The following is a 22,067-nucleotide window of genomic DNA, read 5'->3' as shown; positions in this document are numbered from 1 at the left end:
TCTGGGAGTTGAGAGCAAAGGCGAACTCTTTTCAGATTTTCTTATGAAAATGTCTGGCGCCTTACTTCTGAGGTTGTGGCATTGCACGTCTTTGGTGAAAAGTTTCTGAGGCTTGTGTAAAATTGTGAGAGACTGTAAAGACAGTTGAGCATGAACACGGCATCCATCATCTGTCACTTAGCCATTTGGATTTCAGATTTGTTGCTCCAGATGAATGGAGGCAGTGATGACGACAAATTCAGCTCAGTCCAGTTTGTTTTTTTTGGTCCAAATGTCTCCGTACGTATAACCTACTATTTACCCTTAATGATTGAAGTGGATTTCACGGAGGAGATCAGAGTTTAAAGGGGGCATATGATGGAAATATCACTTTCTCTTTAACATATATCTGGGTGTTTGTCTTGCCTACCGGCCCCCAAAATGTGAGAACAGACAAAAAAAATCTGTAATGTGCAGGCTTCCAGATTGAAATCCATGTGGTTTTACGAGCTGTTGTCTTCCAGTGATCTAACTAGGTTTTGAATTTTCATAATACCAATGGTGCGGGGCAAGCAGTGGTTCATTTGCATTTAAAGAGCCAGGCACTGAAACCAGCCGTTCTGAACAGGGCTGTTTAGAAAGGGTGAAAAGAGCTGTGATGTTTGATCCTTGGGGGATTTTGACCAAAACATGTCACAGACATGTCTTTAAGACACCTGATAACTACTAAAAATCTGTTTCACCTTTGTCCTATCCCTCAATCCCTTCCTTAATCAGACTTGAATCTGAAAGGGTTAAGCTCCCAGCTGGGTAGAGCAGGTGGTCCTGCATACTGTACTTTACATACATGTGCAATGCAGTGAAAAAAACGATGACCAGTCATTAATTTGATACCCTGCATTCCCATCCCTTGTATGTCCCATTTTGTATGTGACATGTGACCTGTTATCTACTATAAGACTTGAAATATTATTGTTTGTTCCCTTTAAACGGGAATAAAAGACATGATTGTATTAACCTGAATTTAACTGAATATATTGATTGTGGTATTATGGAAAAGCTCTCTCAGAAAGCAGAGTACTTTGTGACATTAAGCACTTAATGTCTCTGAAAATACAAAAAAAAATTACAACATCTGTGCTGTAATAGGGTAACCGATTGGTCAAGCGGAAAATCAGTTTGATCCTGTCCTGTGGTATTGATCACTTTGTGAGGCTACATGTCACTTGGATAGATTTCCTTTTAGCCATAAACCCTTCAGAGAGCCGCAGCGCAATGTTTTTATTGACCGTTCCTGCCTCTGCCTCTGTTGTTGCAGGTAAAGTATTGAACACGGACCTGCGCCACTACCTCAGTCTGCAGTTTCAGAAGGGCTCGCTGGACCACAAGCTCCAGCAGATCATAAGGGACAACCTCTACCTACGCACCATCCCCTGTAAGTACAGCACATGGGCCGCATACACAACTCCTCATTCACAGCACTCAGCAGCTCCTGTGAGCACACACAGCAACCCAGGAATGAACATACTGTAATAACCTACTTTCAGTGCATGTGTCTCTTTATCCTGAAGAACCGTATGGGAAGAACAAGGATGTTCTGTATGTATTGAAAATTCATCCCATGAGAAGCAGCGTTAATGTGTTCTCAGCTCCATTAAGCTGTGTTGGGACTGTATCCACACACAGTGCACCTGCAAACACAAATGCGTGCACACTGAACGTGCGCATTGTCATAGTCTCACAATTGTGTGTCACACACTTCACGAAACACACACGCCGTCACCATGGCAATCTGACCAAGGACATCTCTCTAACCTCCATGTAACTTATTTACTCCCGTGCCATATCAACACTGTGATCAAAGTCATATTCTTCCCATAAATAACCCTGTGTCATCACTCTGCTGCTCTGCTTTCCCTCGCTGACGCTCGGCTCAGCGGGCCGTCACAAACTATTGTTCTTTGCTGAAATCAGAAATGGAGTGGGTAAATAAAAAGGTTGGTACTGTGAGCTGCCAAGAGCAACTGCAGGGAGCTGTGTATGTTAAATGATCAATGATTGCTCTATTTTTCTTTTTTCAAATTGAATATAACATTGCAAAACAGCTGCTGATGTAATAGTCTGCATGATTGCTGCATCAAACGGCACCATATATAACTAAAGGGAGCGATTATCCATGATGTATTTGGAGTAGATGAGCAGGCTACAATTTGCTTTTTGCCATGCAGACAAAAAAAACCCTCACATCTCTAAAATGTCACTTTCCAGGAGCTGAGGGAAAAAAACAAGAACACATTTTTAGCCTGACGCCTCTGCGTTTTGTGTCTTTTTTTTTTTTTTTTTTTTTAGATTACTCGAAAGCTTTTATGAGCCTGAATATTGTAATTTTTTCAAATGAAAGCATGACAATTACCAAAATTAGAGCGACAAGGCTGTTAGTACAGTAAAGGTGCAAATTGATATCCTGATTAAGGTTTGCGTGGGTTGCAGAAATGCAGATTAGTGCAAACGGCTCTAAATTTAGAATTACAGAAAATACTTTTTTTGTTTCAGGTAAACTGCCTCTGCCTGCTGCCACTGTAATTTGCTCTCTTGAGATAATTATGGGCAAAGGAAAGGTCAGTTCTGATTCATTTATTATGAGAGGCTGTATTATAAATGATTCAAAAAAAAAAGGAGATGTCGCTACTGTGACGCAATATTCGTTATTGTGAAACTGTGCCGTGGTGATGTTTGCACAGATATATTGGCCTAAAAAAAATCACTATGTCCTGCTGAAGTCCAGTCTCCACTCAGACGAATGCCATAATTGAGTGTAGTCAAGGCTTTAGTCATATGTACAGAGATTGCTCCTGAGGCGATGACAGACTCTTAGGCACAGCACTGTCACAAACAAGCAGCATCTCTCTCTCCAACCCCCCCTGGGCTGGAAGTTACTCCGTCTGGTCCAGAGAGGATTCGCCTGCACAAGTGTGAAAGTTTTTAGGAAATAAGCTGCTTACCTTTCATGTATATTTAATTTCTTCTTTTTCTTCCCGCAGGGGATGGGTTACTTTCCTAACAACCCCCCCTCCCCGCCACCCCAACTAGTCACACCAGCACCACTTCTTCTTCTCTTCTGTGTCTACCACCCCTTCTCTCAGTCTTTCACTCTCCCTCTCCTTCTGTTTTTCTCTCACATGATGTCTGTGTGTCACATCCTGAGTTTTGCTGTTTCATGGACACTTGAGTTTGACTTCAGTTGTTCTTGGATTTTTCTTCACTTTTTTATTTTGCAGTAAGAGAGGATGGACAGAAGATGATTATACTGTAGATACACCACCACACTGTCATTCTCAGCTGCACTTCCGTCTGCACCCATACGTCTCCCTGCTCTGCTCTCACTCATCCACATTCTGTACCTGTACACAAACCCTGACATTAACCACCGCTAGGAACATGGCGATCTATTTTCTTTCATCTTTTTTTTTCATGTACAATAGCGGCAGTTATTGAGGTTTTACAGCCCGTAACCACCATTCATCATCAGCAGCCAGTAGGCTCCCCACATGAGTCTGACTCTCTAATCCCCTGCTTGAATTACTGTCTTAATGAGCAAGAGACCAGGACTCGCACAGTGACGGCACCTCCATCATTCACTCGCTCGCTTACAGTCTCCCATCCTTCACCCTCTCCATTTCACTTTCACTCTTGCTCTGTTTCAATTACAGCTGCCTGCCTTTTCTTCTTTTGGTTTATCCCTCACTGTATTTACGTAGTTTTTTCCATATTAATTATTTTTGAGGAACATCATCAAATGTTTTTTTTTTCTTTCTTTTTTTATTGTGAAAGTGAAGGCATTTTTGATTACTTGAATTGACCACTGTAATAGCAGTTGATCACAGGGTTTATTATCACATAGTTCTGTGTTCTTGTGATTAAAATATCTGTTTTGCTGTTTTGAACTAAATAAAAACTTAAAGCACAGTATAACATTCTAGGTTTAGGTTTAGGTTTATTTATTTAGCACACATTTATATTTGATGGTGCAAGGAGGGAACGAAGCCGATTGGCTTGTGCATAAGTTCCACCCCGTCACTAATTACAACAAAACACATTTCTATGGCTAACAAATAAACATAGAAAAAAAAGAAGATAAAGTGCATACATAATCAACGTTATATGAGCAAAATGAGCAAAAATTAGGAGATAGAGAACGAAGTGATCAGTAACAAATAGAGACAATGGAAATATGGTACAAAAAAATCATAGATTGAAATCATAAAAAAAGGGTTAGAGTTAGGGTAAGGTTGTGGGATATGGAGAGAGCGGGAAATTCAAGAAAAGTTCAGATGTATTTTTAGCTGCTTTTTAAAGAGTGAATAGGAAGATATCGATCTTAGTGAAGGAGGTAGTCCATTTCAAAACATAGGATCTCTATAGGACATATTAAACTGATGGGGTGATGTGCGGGTGGAGGGTAAATACTGTACAGAGTAAGATTATTACTGTCTAGTACGGTGAGAATGTACAATATGAGGTAAAGAAATGTTGAAAGGTGACAGGGGCATCTTGGTTCCTGTAAATAAACTTGTGAATAAACAAATCTGATAGTTATTCAGTTTGTGAATTGGTAGAAGAGAATACTTTGTGAATAGTGGTGTTGACAGAGCTATCTGTTTGAATGTGAGATGAATCTTAAGAACCCTCTGAATAGTACATAATTTCTTGAGATGAGTAGGAGATGGAGCTGGAAAAAACTGGAATGTCAGCACTCACGAAATAATCTTGAAACTTTTACTGAACGCACAGCAGTGCCTAACGGACGTGTTTCAGCTCTTGGCTTTCTTCAGCGTGAGTCTGCTGAATGGGTGTAACCCATATATGTAACCTTCTGGACCTCCCTCAATAACCAGCTGGCGGCAATCAATCAAACAAACACTTAATCATAAAATAATCACAACATGATGACAAAGAAGATCATACTACAAGTGGCCAATAGGTATTCGGAAACCTACAACAGAAGTAAGCGGAATATTTGTGTTAATATAAGTCTTAAATTGTTATATCTTCCGACGGCAATTACTTAGAGTGTTTGGTCTGAAACACGGGTCTGTCAGTCACTCTGCTCTGCTGTAAGCCGAGGAGAAAACTTTCCTTGTATCCTACAACCTTTATCCAATGAGGAGAGAGAACGGCATAAAGGGGCGGTCCTCTCTGTGTGTGCAGCCAAGGGATGCGCGTGAATGTGGTGACGTAGGGCCGAGGGCGGGGACTGCTAACTCCATCGGCTGACAAGAAGTTAGCCAAAACAACCGGATCGCTTACTTCTGCTTTAATATGATGGCCACCCTCAGTGTGTGACTGATATAAAATATGAAGTCACCTATTCACAAGATCAAATATATCACACAGTGAACAACACAAGTATCAAACAAAATAGAATAATAGGAGATGTAGCTGCCCAGACCATTACAGTAGTTCAAGTAAAGAAATAAAAAACTATAATATAACGTTAACGTTATACATGCAGAGTTTGAGGTTCAAACATCATATCTCTTTGGGAGTATTAGTTCAGTGTGTGGGTGGGTGCCTTTCATGAGAACTCAAGAATCTATGTGTTTCCAGGTTGTTTTTGTGCTGACACTTTTGCAGAAAAGTGACTTTAACCACAGTGGACCACAGTGCTGCTACAATACAAAGTGCTTGTTGAGTAATGGGTTGTCTGTTTTCACCCAAAATTTACTCTCCCTTTTTCTTCTCACTGCAGTTATTTGCTCCAGCTCCACCCTCTAAACATGCAGCGCAGGCCCAACTCCTCATCTTTTTGTTGTTGTGCACCAAAAAGAAAAAGAGAGAAGTCATTTTCTCATTGTGGAAAATCAATACTTGGGTGGGTAGAGGTGTACAAGGCAGGCTGAAGGAGAAAGAGTGCGCCACAGAATTACAAATTGTGAAACAAAAACAGTTTCTTAAATGTTTTAAACATGACAAATTGATGATAAATTAGAAAATCTGAGGGTGGGGGTTTTATAAAGCCAAAATGTGTGTGAGGATCACACCAAAAGCAAGAGGATTAGCAGAGACTGTTTGTGTCGCTCTGCCAGTGGTGCACTTAAGTTAACAGCCACACTGCTGTACTCCCGCACAACCACATAGGGTCATTTCTGCTGAGGTCAAACACTTTGGGGCCATAGTGAATGTATTAGTTTCCACTTTTAGGCTGGTTTAGTTCAGCGGGGTTCATGCTGAGAAGAAAGACACGTGAAAGACAGGCAATGAGAGAGTTGTCTGTAATGGAGGAACTGACAAGACAGTGAGGAGAAGAGAGACAAAGGAGGGCAAGGTCTTATACTGTCTATGTGGTAAATCCCTGTGTCTCCTTCACTGGGTTTTTGGGATGGGCTCCATCTCATTTGGATTCTTACAAAACACCAGAGGAGGCTCTCAAGAGCTCTAGGAGGGGACAAAAGGAGCAGGATTTATTTTTTAAAGACGATCCAGTGCTCAGGGTCACACACAGTCCCCTGACTCCCTGCTGAGATGAGGGATGGCCAGAAAGGGTTTGATCTCTCACAAACTCTCCATCTCACCCGTGACCGTAAGCACACACACATACCAACACAGCCACATTACCAGTGCAGGTAGACATGCAGAATAATTCAAGGTCACATCAGCACACGGCTTTGACACATAGATGTGTACTCTGTGACTATTCTGCTTGGAGAGACATTGACACCATTTCATGAGCCAATTCTTTCTTTTTCCTCCCTTTCTTGGGTTGGAAGGATAAAAGAGTTGAAAGTTGCAAACGAATGTTCTATATTTTTCCAGTTAAAGGCAAAAACTCAAACAAGGGACTCTGGCATTGCGATGATCTTTTCTGTCAAACTGGAAGCTCAGCCACGTACTGTATGGGCATCAACAGCTGTGTCCTACTTACGGTACCGGTCTAGAAGAAACATTGCAGGTTCAGCATCAACACGTCATTCATTTACTCACCAAGAACCGTCTCCAGCGGTGCAAACAACGCCAGTTCTAATCACGTCTTTTCTTCTCTTTCTCTTGTTAGCATGCTAACCATCTGGCTGCTGTCTGTCTCCTCACTTTCCAATGGCAACACACTGCAGCCTCCATTCTCCCCCTGTAAACTGTAGCGCTGCTCAGAGGACGTTGTATTTAACTCTTGTCTTGTAAACGCGGCAATCGTCTCGTCTCTTGTTAAAAGACATTCAGCATCACCTGCTACTAGCAACATCTGCCCTTGAACATTTTTGAGGAAATAAAAGATCATCAGTCAGACTCGGTTTCATGTTAATTGGTTTGCCGCTGTATAACTTGAGGGCATGATAGATATCAGTTATTAGGGCTGGGACGATATGCTTTTCTCCCGATTCGATTCTTCTACGATTTTTTGGATGCCGATTCGATTTAAATTGCGATTCTACGATATTGCCGATTCTCTCGATTTTTAGTCGCATTTTTAACATTTATCTGCACACAAACACTGTAGGAGCCTATAAATTAACATACTCCATTATAAAATGAACTTAAACCCTTTTCAAAGCCTGTACTCTCTGTATGTAAAAGAGGCTAACAAATACACATTGCACAATATTTAAAAAAATTCAAAAAAATTATTTTCAAAAATTCAAAAAAAAAATTTTTTTCAAAAAAAAAATAATCGATTTTTGAAAAAAAAAAATCGATTTAAAAATCGTCAAAAAAGATATCGCGATATCTATGTGAATCGATTTTTTCTCCCACCCCTATCAGTTATGTATTGGTGTATTGGCCTTGGTGATGTCATTATAGCTGTCAGTCATAATTATGCTTTTAGATAAGGTACAATGGTTTTGCATGGTTCACTTCTGTTTACCTATACCTGATGTTAAATTTAGTAGATGAAGAAACAAAGGAGCCGAGGTCCAAGTTTCAAAGACCCAAAAGCTCAGGTATACGAACTACAAAAAAGAAGGAAGAAAAAAAGAAATGGCTCTGTTTTTCTCTTACTGCCTCCACAAACTATCAGGGGATATTTTTATGGCTGTGAATAACCATCATAATCCACCCTCTGTGCAGTGCCATAACCATGCAGACACAAGCTGATACAAGATTCTGCTTTCGGGGACCTACAACTGTCCCCGACGTGGCCACCCCTTGGAAAATTGTTTGGTACCACCTCTGCTCTTGTTCCCTCTCTTTTTCTCGCCATTTCGACAGCAAAGCCCTAAGCCATCTTTTCTCTTGAAGCACCAGCATAAAACTATGCACGAAATCACCATGTTAAATTTATGGCCTGCCATTTCTGACTGACTACCCCTGATGTTCGCGATGTGACACCCTCCCAGTCCAGACGGTTCAAAAAGTAGGTCTCTGCACTGCCTAGGCCCGAGACCTTGCGAGACTAAAGTGACAATTTGTTTCAGTCCAGCACAGACACACACTGAGATAGACACATGTAAATGCATGTCTTTAACCTCTGTGCATGGCCATAAAATGTAGAAGAAATAGGCTGACATTTTCTGGAAATGTGTTTCATTTTTAGTTTCTTCCTAGGAGTTGGACAACGCTGTGTCCTAGAAATACTAGTTATAGAACTAATGGTTGTAACCAGATTGTATTTTCTATCCATGCATGAGGACATGTTGTTCTCATATTTATCTTGTGTTGTGATTGATTTTGAGCATATCAATAAAATGTTCACCTCATTTTACTACAGGATTGTTAAACTTTTTATGTTTAACCACTTTTTACCACATTTTATGGAAACATTGTGGTACAGAAAAAGTTAGGGAGGATTTAGTTTCCTATGCTAAGCTAAGATGGGCTAACTGGTTGCTGGCTGTAGCTGTATACTATAATAATTATGAGAGTCACATTGATGCTCTTGTCTCACTCTTTGCACAGAAAAGCTTGTTAAAACTGGAAGTACTTCACCATGTAGCTTCACCTAATACAATTCAAATGTATTCCGTGCTGTATTAACCAACACTGCAAATACCTTGACGTGTTGAGAATGTCTGTATTATTTGACAAAACTTCTTGACGAACAAGCTCCTCTCTTGTCTTGTTTAATTATATATTGATATTATACTGTATCAATGCACTGCTACATTTTGTTTAAACAATCTGCCTTTTTTTGAAGACACATCCAAAGTGTCGATGTCTGTATTAGGAAAGAACGACAGGATTTTGCAAAGTTCTGTCTTTTTAAAGATTTCATGCTTTCACTCAACTCTATATTCAAAGCTCAGCAAGCCCTCATTATATTTTCAGAGACTGATCCACAATAGGAGACTTATGGTATATATCGGTGTGACATCCAGGATGATGGTTCAGGAAGATACTTGGCAGGTACATAGCTGTGGCTCAAGTAATTGGGCTACAGGGGACATCTTTGAGGGACCAAAGCCAGTGCCGGCAGGCAGACAAGTTGGTAATGAGAAGCAGCAGACGCTGGCATTCTCACACACAATGCAATGTCAACAGCTTTTGGTAACACAAACTGGTATCAAGGCACACTGTGGAAAGAAAGCATCTCTGAAGATTTTTTTGTTGCTGTTTTTTTTTTTTGTATTCTTCCTTTTTAAACTGTGATTTTATTCCCTCTTACGCTTTGGTGCAGGGAAGCTGTCACAGTCCAATTAGTGAGAAAATATAACAGTGGAAAAACAAAAGGGGATAGCAATATAAAGTTGCTTAATAGACCACAGGGCCATCACAATCTGCACAATGGTTTTACTGCTAATTGGCGCAGGCTCCACAAGTGTCAAGAAATCTACGGCCCTGGTCAAAAGTATTGACACCCCTGAATTTCACCTACATACAGTAATTCCTAATATCTTCACCAGGACATGCACATTAACCAGTGATGTACAACAACATTATTAAAAACTTGCAGAAGAGGCAAATAAAGCAAACACAATTACTGGAACCTTTCAGTATTTGTTCTTTCTTTGGCAGTAATGACAACCTGTCATCATTTCTCCCACCATCTAGAAGCTTTTTACATTTGTCTGCTGGTAGTTTCTGTCACTCTTTAATTGATGTGTTCGAGCTCTTTTGAGTTTGCAGGAGTAATTATTTTGTTATGGCAGATTTCAGCTCTGTCTAAAGGTTTTCACTGGGGTTTAGGTCAGGACTCATAGCTGGACAGTTAAAACAGCCCATCTTTGGCTTTTCAACCATGTTTATCTTCTTTGCTCTCAGGTGTTATTGTACTGAAAGACTAAAGATCTGTGCCCCGAGTAACAGAGGCAGCACAGCCAGCGGCCCCAGAACATGACAGGACCTCCACCATGTTTTACTGGAGGTTTAGAGCTCTTTTCTGTATGGACTTTTGTTGCCCATAAACAAACCAATGATGCAGTGCATTCCCAGAGAGCTCTACTCTGGTTTCATCTCTCCACATGATTCCAGAAGAACATGTAGTAAAGTTTTCTCTGACTTTCTTTCAATAGTTGTTTTCCTCAGCTTTAACCTACATGTCCATTATACTAAACCACCACAACCACCATCTTTAGATATTCTCTCCACATATATCTAATTCTTCTTGAATATCCAATCATTGGCTAATTCAAGACATGTGAACAGTGAAATGATGCCATTCATTATTAAGAAGAATCACATTTTTGAATGACTACTTTAAATTCAACAAAAGGGTGCTAACAATGGTGTCTAGTGCACATTTTGTGTTTGTCTTATTTCACAGTTATATAAGTTCTCTTTTGTTCTGTAACCATGGACATTTTATTAATATATTCAGGTTCATTTGCATTTATTCCTGGAGATATTCTGAATTATGCACTTAAAAATCGAGGGTGCCAACGTTTTGACCGAGACTGCATTCAACAGCATCTTTCAACCAGAGTGCATCATAGTTGTGCGTGTATATGCTATTTAAGCTTGCTTTAATGCAATAGTGTTATCAAACAGATCAGCTAATGTCCCTGATGTATTGGTCATACATAAAACTAGTGTTGTTTGTTGCTGCCACTGTGTGTTTGTGCCACACTAAGGGTCAGATTTCCTATATGTGTGAAAGAATATTCATAGTAGTCATTAAACTCTGATCCTGATATAGTGCACAATCTGCTTCTGAGTCATCTCACAGCAAAACGTTCCTGGCCTCAGATGAATATAATTTCAGTGTGCTCTGATTTCCTCTGACATTGAAATCAGGTTGATCTAAGGTTATAAATTGCCTGTATTTATGCACATAAAAGACCATTTATTTTAGCCTCTGCGATCCACTGGCGGTCCGCCTGGATTGTTGCGAAACCCGCCTCCTATACCCTCGCTCCCTGTGTCCTCCCTGCGACCCTGAAGAGGATTCGCCAGGCTTAGCGCATAATGTATTTGTTCCATATCCATGGGTGACAGTAAATTTGGGTGACAGAGATTGCTGTGGTATGTGGCACAGATGATTCGTTCATGCTGTGCACCCAGTTCGTCCTCCTGTGCAATAAACAGCTGGTTGTCTGTCCTCCTGTTCAGCTGTGGTTATTTCTATGGAGTTAACAAGTTTGGTGGCACATCACCTAATTAGCCTTGAGTGCAATAGTGACACAGTCCTACTTATTTATTCATGGAATATGGTTTACATAATCCTCTTGCTAATGTAGTCACTCGGTGTCCATTTGAGCCTTGTGGATATTCATCTTGGGAAGGGGAGAACTCCCGTCGGTATCAAAATAGGCCGTGGCTTCACTGCAGGAGCCAAATCTGCACTCAGAATGGCTTGGTGTCATTTGCATCGATGCTGCAACCCATTGGACTAAGTGAACCACACCAGGAGGTTACACAACCCACTGCGTCCATCATATTTCATATCCCTAATTTCCTCAGCTGTTTTTATTTCTTTTTTCATTTCAGCCGTATTCAGAACATGTATCAAAAACCTCCCATTAATAACTGTTAGCAGAAGCTGCAGTTGCTCAGAAAGAGTTGAATGAATCATGCCCCTCTCTGCTCCACAGGCCTTCATCAATTATCCAAATGTCCCATTGGTCTTTGTGGCTCTTTGTTCCCAAATGCAGCATCCAACCTGCCTAATATGTGTCACAGATAGATCACAAAATCACTGTTTCAAATAGGATCCTTTGTGTCCTGTGAATCATAAATTAAGTCAGATGTCAGTTGAAGATTGTTCTCAAACTGTGCATCTCTGGTGAAATAAAACTTTATATTTACAAGTTCAGCAGGGAAACTCATCGTTGTGACAAATCTTTTTGCACCACTGAAAATCAGGAGAAATGTGTTGAATAAAAAATTGGAACTGAATGTAATCTTGCCAAAGTTTAGTGAAAACCCTGAACCTGTTTGTGTTTCACTTGATGAATTCAGCTCAGCCACTGTGACCTGATGTCACTGGCTGTTTTCTCGGTTTGGCTAAAGTTTCCATCTCCGCTCAACAGCAACATTTTCTCCACTTTTGCCTTATCTACACTTGTCTGCACTTTTGCATGTTTCTTATCTGGAACACATTGGAACATGTATGTTTAAGCATTTCCCTCCTTGTTTGCTGTTTCTTGGTTTTCCCAGGCACCACACGACTTCCTCGAGATGGGGAGGTGCCCGGCGTGGACTACAACTTCATCAGTGTAGGAGACTTCAGGATCCTAGAAGAGAGTGGACTTCTCCTGGAGAGTGGCACCTATGATGGTAAATGACAAGAATGTTAAAGACCTGTGTGTGTCTGTGTGTCTGTGTGTGTGTGCGTGTGTGTGTGTGTGTGTGTGTGTGTGTGTGTCTGTCTGTGTGTGTGTGTCTGTGTGTGTGTGGCTTTATGCATTTACCTACAAGACTCACACTGACAGCTCTCTATAATAGAGAGGGTACATTCAATATTCACAGTCATTATGACTTACAGCCTTGCCTTTGTGAAATGGTGACAAGCAGGATGAAATGTATTGATCAGTGAAACATGATTAAAGACTTGTTGGAAGCGACAGGCAGATTAGCAGCGATACTCCCAGCTCCTGAGATGAGCTCCACTATTCAGTTTCTCCACTCTGTGTGTCGAGCAAGCCACTGAGGGATGAAGTATGTAGACCTGAGTTTTGAATATAAATGGAAATACTGTAAAAATCTGCATAAGGGCTTACATTTTTTTGTAAGCAAGGATTAATATAAACCCTACAGTTAATGTTTAACCGTAGCCAGCCCTCTAGAAGCAGAGAGGACCAGTGACAGGCGGTGCAGGTGCAGATTCCTTATTCTGTCCCAGACACTGAACTGTTTGTATTGGCAACAGTGATATCACCCACTGGACTCATATGTTTGGTGTTGTTTGTAAAGATTGTGACATTCTAATGACTTGAGGATAGGGTTGCAAAGAGGCGGAACATTTGCAGTAAATTTCTGATAAACTTCCAGAAACTTTCCATGGGAAGTTAACATGGGGAATTTTGGAAATATTCCAAATTGGAAGCTTTCCTTGAGACTTATGGGAATTTATGGCAATTACTGGGAATTTATGGGAATTAACTGGAAATTGGGGGTAATTTAAACAAACTGTATCATATCCAAACATAAATGTAAATATTTTGTTTTGTTATAAGCAGACATCCACACAAAATAATACAATTAAACAACATGACATTTTAACAGATTTGTGAGTAGAACTTTATCAAGTTTTAATTCTTGTACTGTATGAACAATTAAAGGGACAACGAGGAGTTTTGGAAAAGCGAAGCGTTTTCACACTACATTTATGAGCCTCCGTGCGCACCGTAAAATTCTTTGACCGGCGCAAGACGGACTCATGTTTTCATTCATCAAGAATTAAAGTCAGAGGTTCAAAGACGATCACATACTGTCGTAGTTCCGACCATAAACAGCGATTCTGCGGCGTAATTCTCATAACTCGCCACGGAACCGAAAGTAAGGAAACGCTGGTCGGCTCGACCAGCATTTCCGCCTCCACTAATAATAACAAAATAACGATAGAGACAAAACGATATATTTATCGAAAATGGAGCCATTACCAAGTGTGCGTAGCGTAGATTCATCCACATTAACGTGAGACTTTTAAATAACCAAATAGAAACTCCTCGTTGTCCCTTTAATTCTTTTACTGAACAACAAAAACATGAATGTTGAGTAAAATAAGTTGAGCACTGTAAATATGCAGTAAGCACTGTAAATATGCAGTAAGTGCTAACTGTATCACGTGTGTGCAAAAACGAAGCAGGCTGTACTTGTTGCATATATGTCTATATGTCTTTGGAAATCCTTCAGGGTGCTGCCAGCTAAAAGTGCAAGCCCACTGAATTATAAGGGAAGCACGTACACATTTTCCCTCATATTTTATTTTTACATCATCAGCAACAGAGAGTGCTTGTCCTGTGTTTGAATTCAACACTCATGCACACTTGAGCTGCGTGTTGTGCCAGTGCTTGTACTTTGCCTCCCTCTCTGTGTTTTACAAGTCTGTGTCAGCACCTCTTTGTCTGCTCTTGCTAATACAGTGTACAGTACATATTCACACAGTAATGGGTGAGCATGCAAGCAGCTGTAGCACCTGATGGTGACCTTATGTAAACCAGTCAACCTGCTGATCCCACCGGCTGGCTGCACAATCACACATCAGGAGGTCCCACTTGTGTTCTTACTCTCAAGTCATGCTTAATTCATGGGATAAACCAGCCTTCTCCTTTTCCTCCCTCTCCCCTCTCCCCGCCAGTTCAAGGTGGGAATATTTTGTCTTTATTCTGCCTCGCTGTTCTGTATAGAAGGTACAAGCATGGGAATGGAGGGGGAGGCGTTGTTCTGTAGTCACAGAACCAAATCCGTGTCTGTGGAAGAGGTGGGACAGACGTCGATGCTGTTTTGCCACACGTCACGCCGCCATGCCATCTAAAATCACACACGGGGGCGACTTCATGCCGCCTTTGTTTGGTTCGGTGTAAACAAGCAAAAGCAACATAATGGCGGGCCTTCTTATCAGCGAGGATCTCTCTATAAAAAGCTACAGACACATACCACCTCTCTTTTCTCTCTTAAAAAACTATTTCTTAAATGTTCATTTGACATCATGTAACTACAGTTAACACATGAGTCAGTGGTGGCTTCTGCCTAACAACAAGGCGACAAGTAGCGTCATGTTCTTTCCAGTGAGAAGTTTACACAATGAGGGTTATCCGGGCTGAATGGCCAGATATTTACCATTCCTAACACCTTCTACTACAATGGAGCATAAGCACTTGCCCTGCATTCAGAGGTCTTGGAAAGTCAGACGGTCGCAGTGTATTTGTGTCATGAGGGGATTGGAACGGAGGATTTCTCTCACATTGCGCAATGATTATGGCAATAACATGATAATCTTCCTGCTCTCTTTAAGCTCATTCTTTCTCAATGCAAATCCAGCCTGCTGTAAAATGGGAGAGAATCTTTCTAAATGTTTGAGGGGCAAGCTGTGGTCGCATGAATGGACCTTCTCTGCACCATTCTCCCACTTCCATTCAGCTGCATCTTGTGCTTCCTCTATGATGGAGAATTAAAAGATAAAGTCAAATCCTCATCCAGAGAGAAAGCGCCTTAAGGCTGACAGCAGTTGCCTCTGGGTGTGCACCAGTGTGTTTCTGCTTCTGTGTAATTTTGTGTTTGTGTGTGTGTGTGTGTGTGTGTGTGTGTGTGTGTGTGTGTGTGTGTGTGTGTGTGTGAATTTATGGATGTTAAAGTGTATCATTTTAATGTGAGGTGTGATCAGCCTTCTGAGGAAGGTCTCTCCAATAGTTTCTGATCCTCTAAGGTGCCATTCCACCCTGCAATCATCCTTGTCACACGGTGGCAGCAATGACATTCGACACACACAGGTTCACACACACACACACACACACACACACACACACACACATGAGCACACACTTGTACATCTCTGCACATAGAATAAATCCCGTCCTTCCCTGTGTTGGGACAGATCATCTAAGAACTCGAAGATCAGGTTTCCAGAGCTGCCAAGTCGCCCACAAGCTGTCCTTCATCTCTGAGCCGGAGCCAGCTGGGATTTACACCTTTTATAGAAAGGTTGACTGTGGTTAGAAAGGGAGAAATGGAGAGCAAACTGAGGAAGAATGTATGACAGAGAGCGGTTGCTGATAAAGAGGCATGCTGAGCTCCCCCCGCTCCCAATGGAAACCTCCTTTTCTGTGGAAGCAGGGCTGCCATGGCTGCACGCAGATGTGTGGATTAGCTCCTCAAAAGTTGGAAGGTTTCAGTATACTAGAGAAGTGAACACTGAACACCCCCCTTCACCCCCCCCCCCCCTCTCTCTCTTTCTCTTAAACCCAGTCAGCACAAGCCCTCCATGGCTACTGTGGCAGAGAGCGTTGATCTCTCAGCGGCACAGTCAACTCAGAGAGGAGCTGGAAGTAATTGGATCGTGGAATGGGATTTACTCCATTTAGTTGTGCTTCAAAAACAGCCTTTTTTGAGAGAGAGAGAGAGAGAGAGAGAGGCGGGGGGGAGAGAATAGGAAAAATAAACAACACCTCTTGTATGGGTCACATGGGTTGCATTCTTTCAGTGAGAAGTTCATGAATTACTTCCAGTATAAAAGTGTGCAGTGAGTGAGCTGTGCTCAAGGTACTAAGCTAATGGGATTCTTAGCTAATCATAATGGACTCACTAATAGTCCCAAATGACTTGCCTGAATGCTCATTATGTTAATGGTTCATGTATAACAGTTTTTCTCTACTTAGAAGATATTTTATGGGAGTCATTTAATGCATTGTGCACATAATTTCAATTGAAACACTCACTCACATTCTCTTTTATAAATCATCCTGTCATCGTTGACCCTATGTATCTCTCACCTTCTCCCAACAAGAGCAGATCAGAGGTTAAGACAGAGTGTTCCTCTGGGTGGCGGCAGCTCTGTGATTGTTAGGGAACATGCCGGCTACTCTGTGTTGGTCCTGAGGCTCCCAGGTTGCCTGCCAAGCAGACACGTCAGCCATCTGTGCCAGACGCCGGGAGCAAGTCTCTCTGGACTTGTGGTCCGTCCTCAGTCTCTGTGTCTCTGAGGGTCAGGTTGGGACATTCATTCCTTCAGAGCAGCAGGACAAGAGTTGAAAAGTCTAGTTCAGTCAACTGCAAGACTAGAGGGACAACTGTCAGGAAAATTTCTCTCTCACTATTTTACATAGTGAGAGAGTTTTTGTGTTGTTGTTTTTTTTTAGGAAATTACATTGCTAATCTTCTACCAGGGAGCAGGAAATTCTGCCAAATTGAAATCCACTTCAAACCTGTTGTTTTGGAATCCCCATTGTGATAATGAGTTTGATTTAAACAAGGAAGGAAAACAGACAGGATATTAAATTGAGTGTGAATGGGAGTGCAGTCAAATATTAGTTGCAATGTGTGGGGTGCCGTCTGGAAGGATATGTGGCTGCCACTGCAACTGCTGGTGATCTTGGCGAGATGAGAGACTGCTCGTGACCTTGTGTGGCTTGTGCGTGTTGCCCTTGACTACAGGAGTCTTTTCATCATGAGTAACTGATTTCACCAGCATGAAATTGCTTGTGCGCACTTTGAAAGAGGAGGCTCACTCTTCCTGGCTCATCAACCCTGTGACACGAGGATCACAAGTAATGTCAGGCCGGCTCCCCCCGCTCATCAGCTTATGAGGCTTCCATGCCATTTATAACAGCAAATGGTGCCACAAATCTTCCCCGACGTGCCACATTCACACACCTCTATATTTGCAACACACATTTATTAGGAGGGGGAGGGGGGGACGTGTTTGTTAGTAATTAATCACAGGGGTAGCGTCTGTCTGATGAATGTCAACGTGTGGCAGGAGACAGGCGGAGATTAGCCAGCAGACCCAATCTCTCCTTGCTATCTCTCCTGTTAATGAAGCCATCCTTGACAAATGCGGATGAGTGTCGCTTAGTAAACAGAGAGGCGAGTGACAAGGGGGGTGGGGGCGGGCTTTCATCCAGCCTCCTTCTCCTCCTCAACCTTTCCGCTGCTTTGAGGAATCTGAGCATAGCTGCATTAACCCAGTTTGCTGTGTATTGTAGTTGCCACGCCTGAGGAGACGAGGCCAGACTGGAGATGGGCTCCCTTATCAAAAAAAGCTGTTGTGATGTTACTGTATCGTGCTGTAAAGCTGCTGGAATGACTATGATGTTTCCTCACAGCCCTCTGTTCTCCCTGGCATGCATGCCATTGTCTTCTTCCCCTCTTTGTACCGAGCTATAAATGATCTGGGGCTGATAAATGTTGCTCTTATATAGTGCAGTATTTGTCATCACTGCATGTTCATGCTTAAGTACATCAAAGGTTCATAATAGCACAGTCCCATACAGGGCCCGTCCCACATGAAAATAAGATCAAGTTTATAGAGTCTAATTAAATTGCTGAAAGTCCCTATTTCCCAGTGGTGCCTCTCCCTATTCTTTAATTAATCTAATTATAAATCATGATTTAGCTGAGTAGACTCAATCTGTTGATTGCTCATTGTGAGAGCCGAGTAAATATTTGACCTTACAAATGGATCGTCAGAACATTAATTTGATATTATCGCATAAACACATCTCATAGAGAAGCATTTAGCACACAAATAATCATAATAAATGGTAGAGATAGAAATTAGTATGCACATTATTTATAATCCTAATAGAGGTTGAATAATCACCACAAATAAATTGAGTTTCACATACTGCTCACCAGCCATACATAGATGGATCGCCCCAAGAGCTAAATGAGCAGATGATTTAGCAAAGTTTGTCAGACCTCCCCTGTTCCCCTCCTCCCTCCCCTCTTTACTCAGTACTGTTATCCCACTGAATAATTATAAACCGTAACGCAAGGTTTTTCTTCATTAGGAAAAAAAAAGCAAGCTGAGAGATAGATAATTGCTGTATTCAATGATCAGTGTAATTAGTTGCCAGCAAATTCCAAGTGAAGTGATTTTAATGTTACATGAGTCATGACAGCCCTGTGGTGCAGTTATCGAGGGAAAACAAAGCAGCGGATTAAGAGCCGCGAACATCATGCAGAGGCAGCAGACTTGTACATAGTCGACCATGAGTGATGGCTGGTGTGTGGCGTTCGGGGAATTAATTTTTGATTAAAATCAGGTAAATTAAAGTGATGTTAAACACAGGATGGCTTCTCTGACTGTGGCTGCACTGATTTTAAAAGTCTCTTCCCTCCTAATTCTTCTCCTCCTCTCTCTGCTCTCTTCATTTTTCTCTCTCCTCTTTCTATTTAAGGTAACTACTATGGGACCCCAAAGCCTCCGGCAGAGCCCAACCTGGTGCAGCCCGACCTGGTGGATCAGGTGCTGTTTGATGAAGACTACGGTGGCGAGGTTCCCAGGAAACGCACCACTTCAGTTAGTAAGATGGACAGGAAGGACAGCGCAGTCCCCGAGGAGGAAGACGATGATGAGAGGCCACCGCTGGTCAATGGATTGCCTGGTCAGTAAATGTCAAAGCACAGAACGTCATGTTAAATAACAGAGATTCTGCCGTACCCTGTTTGTCCTTCGATTATGGAATCGTCATGTTAGATCAAAGTCACTGTCTGTCTCTCTTGTAGGACATAAAGACTTTAGCTTGTTGCAGATAGTAAACAGTTTGGTGGGATCAGTGTGTGGATGATGAGATGACAGTACAGTGCAGGGGTGTAGGTTTGACCTGAATATTGCCAAGGAGCTTCTTTTTCTATACAGTCTATGGTAAGCACACGAAAAACCCCTCCAAAATAAAGCTGTTAAATGCTGTCAAGCAGATGGGTTTCCTAACATATCATCTGTCGGTATCCATCTGTATTTATATTAAGATCTGTATTTAAATCTAGATAAAAACAGCAACTCTAATCAAAAAACAGTAAGTAGATCGACCACTGCTGCATTTCACTTTTAAAACTGGCTCCACTTTGACCAGCTACAACAGTTAAATGCTGAAAATCAACTGATGCATTAAAGCAGAAGTAAGCGGAATGTTTGTGTTAATATAAGTCTTAGTTATATCTTCGGACGGCAATCACTTATATAGAGTGTTTGGTCTGAAACACGGGTCTGTCAGTCACTCTGCTCTGCTGTAAGCCGAGGAGAAAACTTTCCTTGTATCCTACAACCTTTATCCATTGAGGAGAGAGAACGGCATAAAGGGGCGGTCCTCTCTGTGTGTGCAGCCAAGGGATGCGCGTGAATGTGGTGACGTAGGGCCGAGGGCCGGGACTGCTAACTCCATCGGCTGACAAGAAGTTAGCCAAAACGACCGGATCGCTTACTTCTGCTTTAAGATTGATGTTTTCAGTCACTGCTGGCTGGTTAGTTTACTACCTGACTGGACAAGGGTTAAAAATTATGCAAATATATAGCCTATAAGGATGGTTAGAGGGATCGGTAATAGAAATGCACACACATGCGCACACACTGAAGTGACACAACAAAAGCAGTGAAGGGGTAATAGAAGCACATCAAACAAGGGCAAAAATCCCCAATATGACTACACTCCAAACATAGTATAAACTAGCTCCTCAAATATTGGTGGGGATAATTGTGTCCTCCCCTGATATTGGTATAGACATGTCCCCAGTCAAATGCAAACCTACGCCCTTAGCGCCATGCAAATCTCAATCTGCTACCATAAAACAGCATTAAAAGATGCTAACAACATGCTCCTGTGCAGATCTCTTTAGCTCTTGTTCCATCTGCTTCTTATTTAGCTATTATCTGTCAGTCAAGGTTGTACCGTTTTTCAGGCCCAGATCAAATGGTATTTCACACTTTTTTTTTTCTTAATTAGATGGCAGATGGGGGAGATTTGTTTCACGTGGAAATGTAACTATTGGTGCAAACCTTTTGAAATTCAGTTTCTGCATGAAACTGAAATGATTTGAAGCCCAGGGGTATTTAAAGGACCATTTCCCTCAGAAGTACAACAAAAACTTGCCACTGTTGGTATCTAACCATGACAACAGTTAACGTTCTGCAGGTTTTGGACATTCACCTCTGCGAATATAGTGCGCAAAACACAATGTGAAGTGTTTGTTGCGCTGATAGCATAGGATCCGAAGAGACCTTGTTTCAAAACAAGGCATCTGTTTCGACTGTTTGGGACAAGAACGACACCCAAGGACAGTCAGAACCCATCCAAATCTGACCTGAGGATTATTGGACCAGGATCTGTGATAATAGTTTCCAGTCACTTGGTCACTAACAATCAATTATAAATCAATCACAATATTTTTCTTTATCATAAATTTAATAGTATCATATGCCAGGCACAATTGTAAAACACGTGCTTGGCCCAGCTACCTAAATGTGATAATTTATTGCCTTCCCATGTCTAATTAAAGCCGGCTGAACCCTTCTAGACTGTCAGTCAATCAAAATATTTGTGAACACTACCACAACCATTTTTGTGCTCGAAAGAAGTAATTTATTAGTTGGGAAAATAATCTGTAAATCAGTGGATAATGAGCCACAGCCTTGCTGTGAATAATCCACAGACCTGACAATCTGTTTTGAGCAGCAATTGTTACTCAAAACCTGGACAAACAAGATAAAAAATATCTGTGTGCCCAGATAGTGCAAAACGTAAGTCAGAAAATGTTTTGATGAATTAACCATTTGACACTGGTCTGCTGCTGAGCAGTATTCGGGAACTAACCACAGTGGACATGCTGCCTTCAAGGTGCCACCAACAGTTTTCTCACAGATATTTAAATGTGGTGGCCACGCTGTTTTAAGACCCACCACTTCCTGTTGTTTTTTTTTACACTGTCTCACAGGTCACCTTGAGAAAGTGTGATCCAGAGAGCAGGACAGTGTGTGTGTGATCAATCAGGACAAGTCCTCAGCTCTCTAAGGAGCAAATCTGTCCTTAATGCTGACAAGGAGAACAAGCCTGCAACAGAAATAGGTTACATACTGTGCACTATGCCTGGGTTTTTAGGGAAAGAGAATTGGGAGTGGGAGTGTGTGTGCGCATGTTTTGTTTTTTTTGACTGAATGAAACATTGTTTTGACAGTCATGGCGCAAACACTGCTTGCTCAGCTGTACAAAGGATTCACAGAAATCCAAAGTCTGTTTACCCAACTGCTCTGTCATATTGAAATCAAACACAAAATGATGCCCAGA

At 41.6% G+C, this 22,067-nt stretch overlaps 1 protein-coding gene across 4 annotated transcripts in view; it reads left to right on the top strand.

Moving 5' to 3' along the window:
• magi3b (membrane associated guanylate kinase, WW and PDZ domain containing 3b) overlaps positions 1–22,067 on the top strand; it is a 142,460-nt gene that overhangs the window by 92,500 nt on the left and 27,893 nt on the right. For all 4 annotated transcript variants that reach the window (XM_085777802.1, XM_085777801.1, XM_085777804.1 and 1 more), the window contains exons 2-4: positions 1,298–1,414; positions 12,505–12,624; positions 19,188–19,394. In XM_085777802.1, coding sequence (XP_085633928.1) covers positions 1,298–1,414; positions 12,505–12,624; positions 19,188–19,394 — 444 coding nt within the window. The remainder of the gene's footprint in view (positions 1–1,297; positions 1,415–12,504; positions 12,625–19,187; positions 19,395–22,067) is intronic.

The sequence above is a fragment of the Trachurus japonicus genome, chromosome 5 (genome assembly GCF_045865225.1).
Source record: "Trachurus japonicus isolate A0001 chromosome 5, Traja_1.0".
Taxonomy (NCBI): domain Eukaryota; kingdom Metazoa; phylum Chordata; class Actinopteri; order Carangiformes; family Carangidae; genus Trachurus; species Trachurus japonicus.
This window is presented reverse-complemented; position numbering and strand designations above follow the sequence as displayed.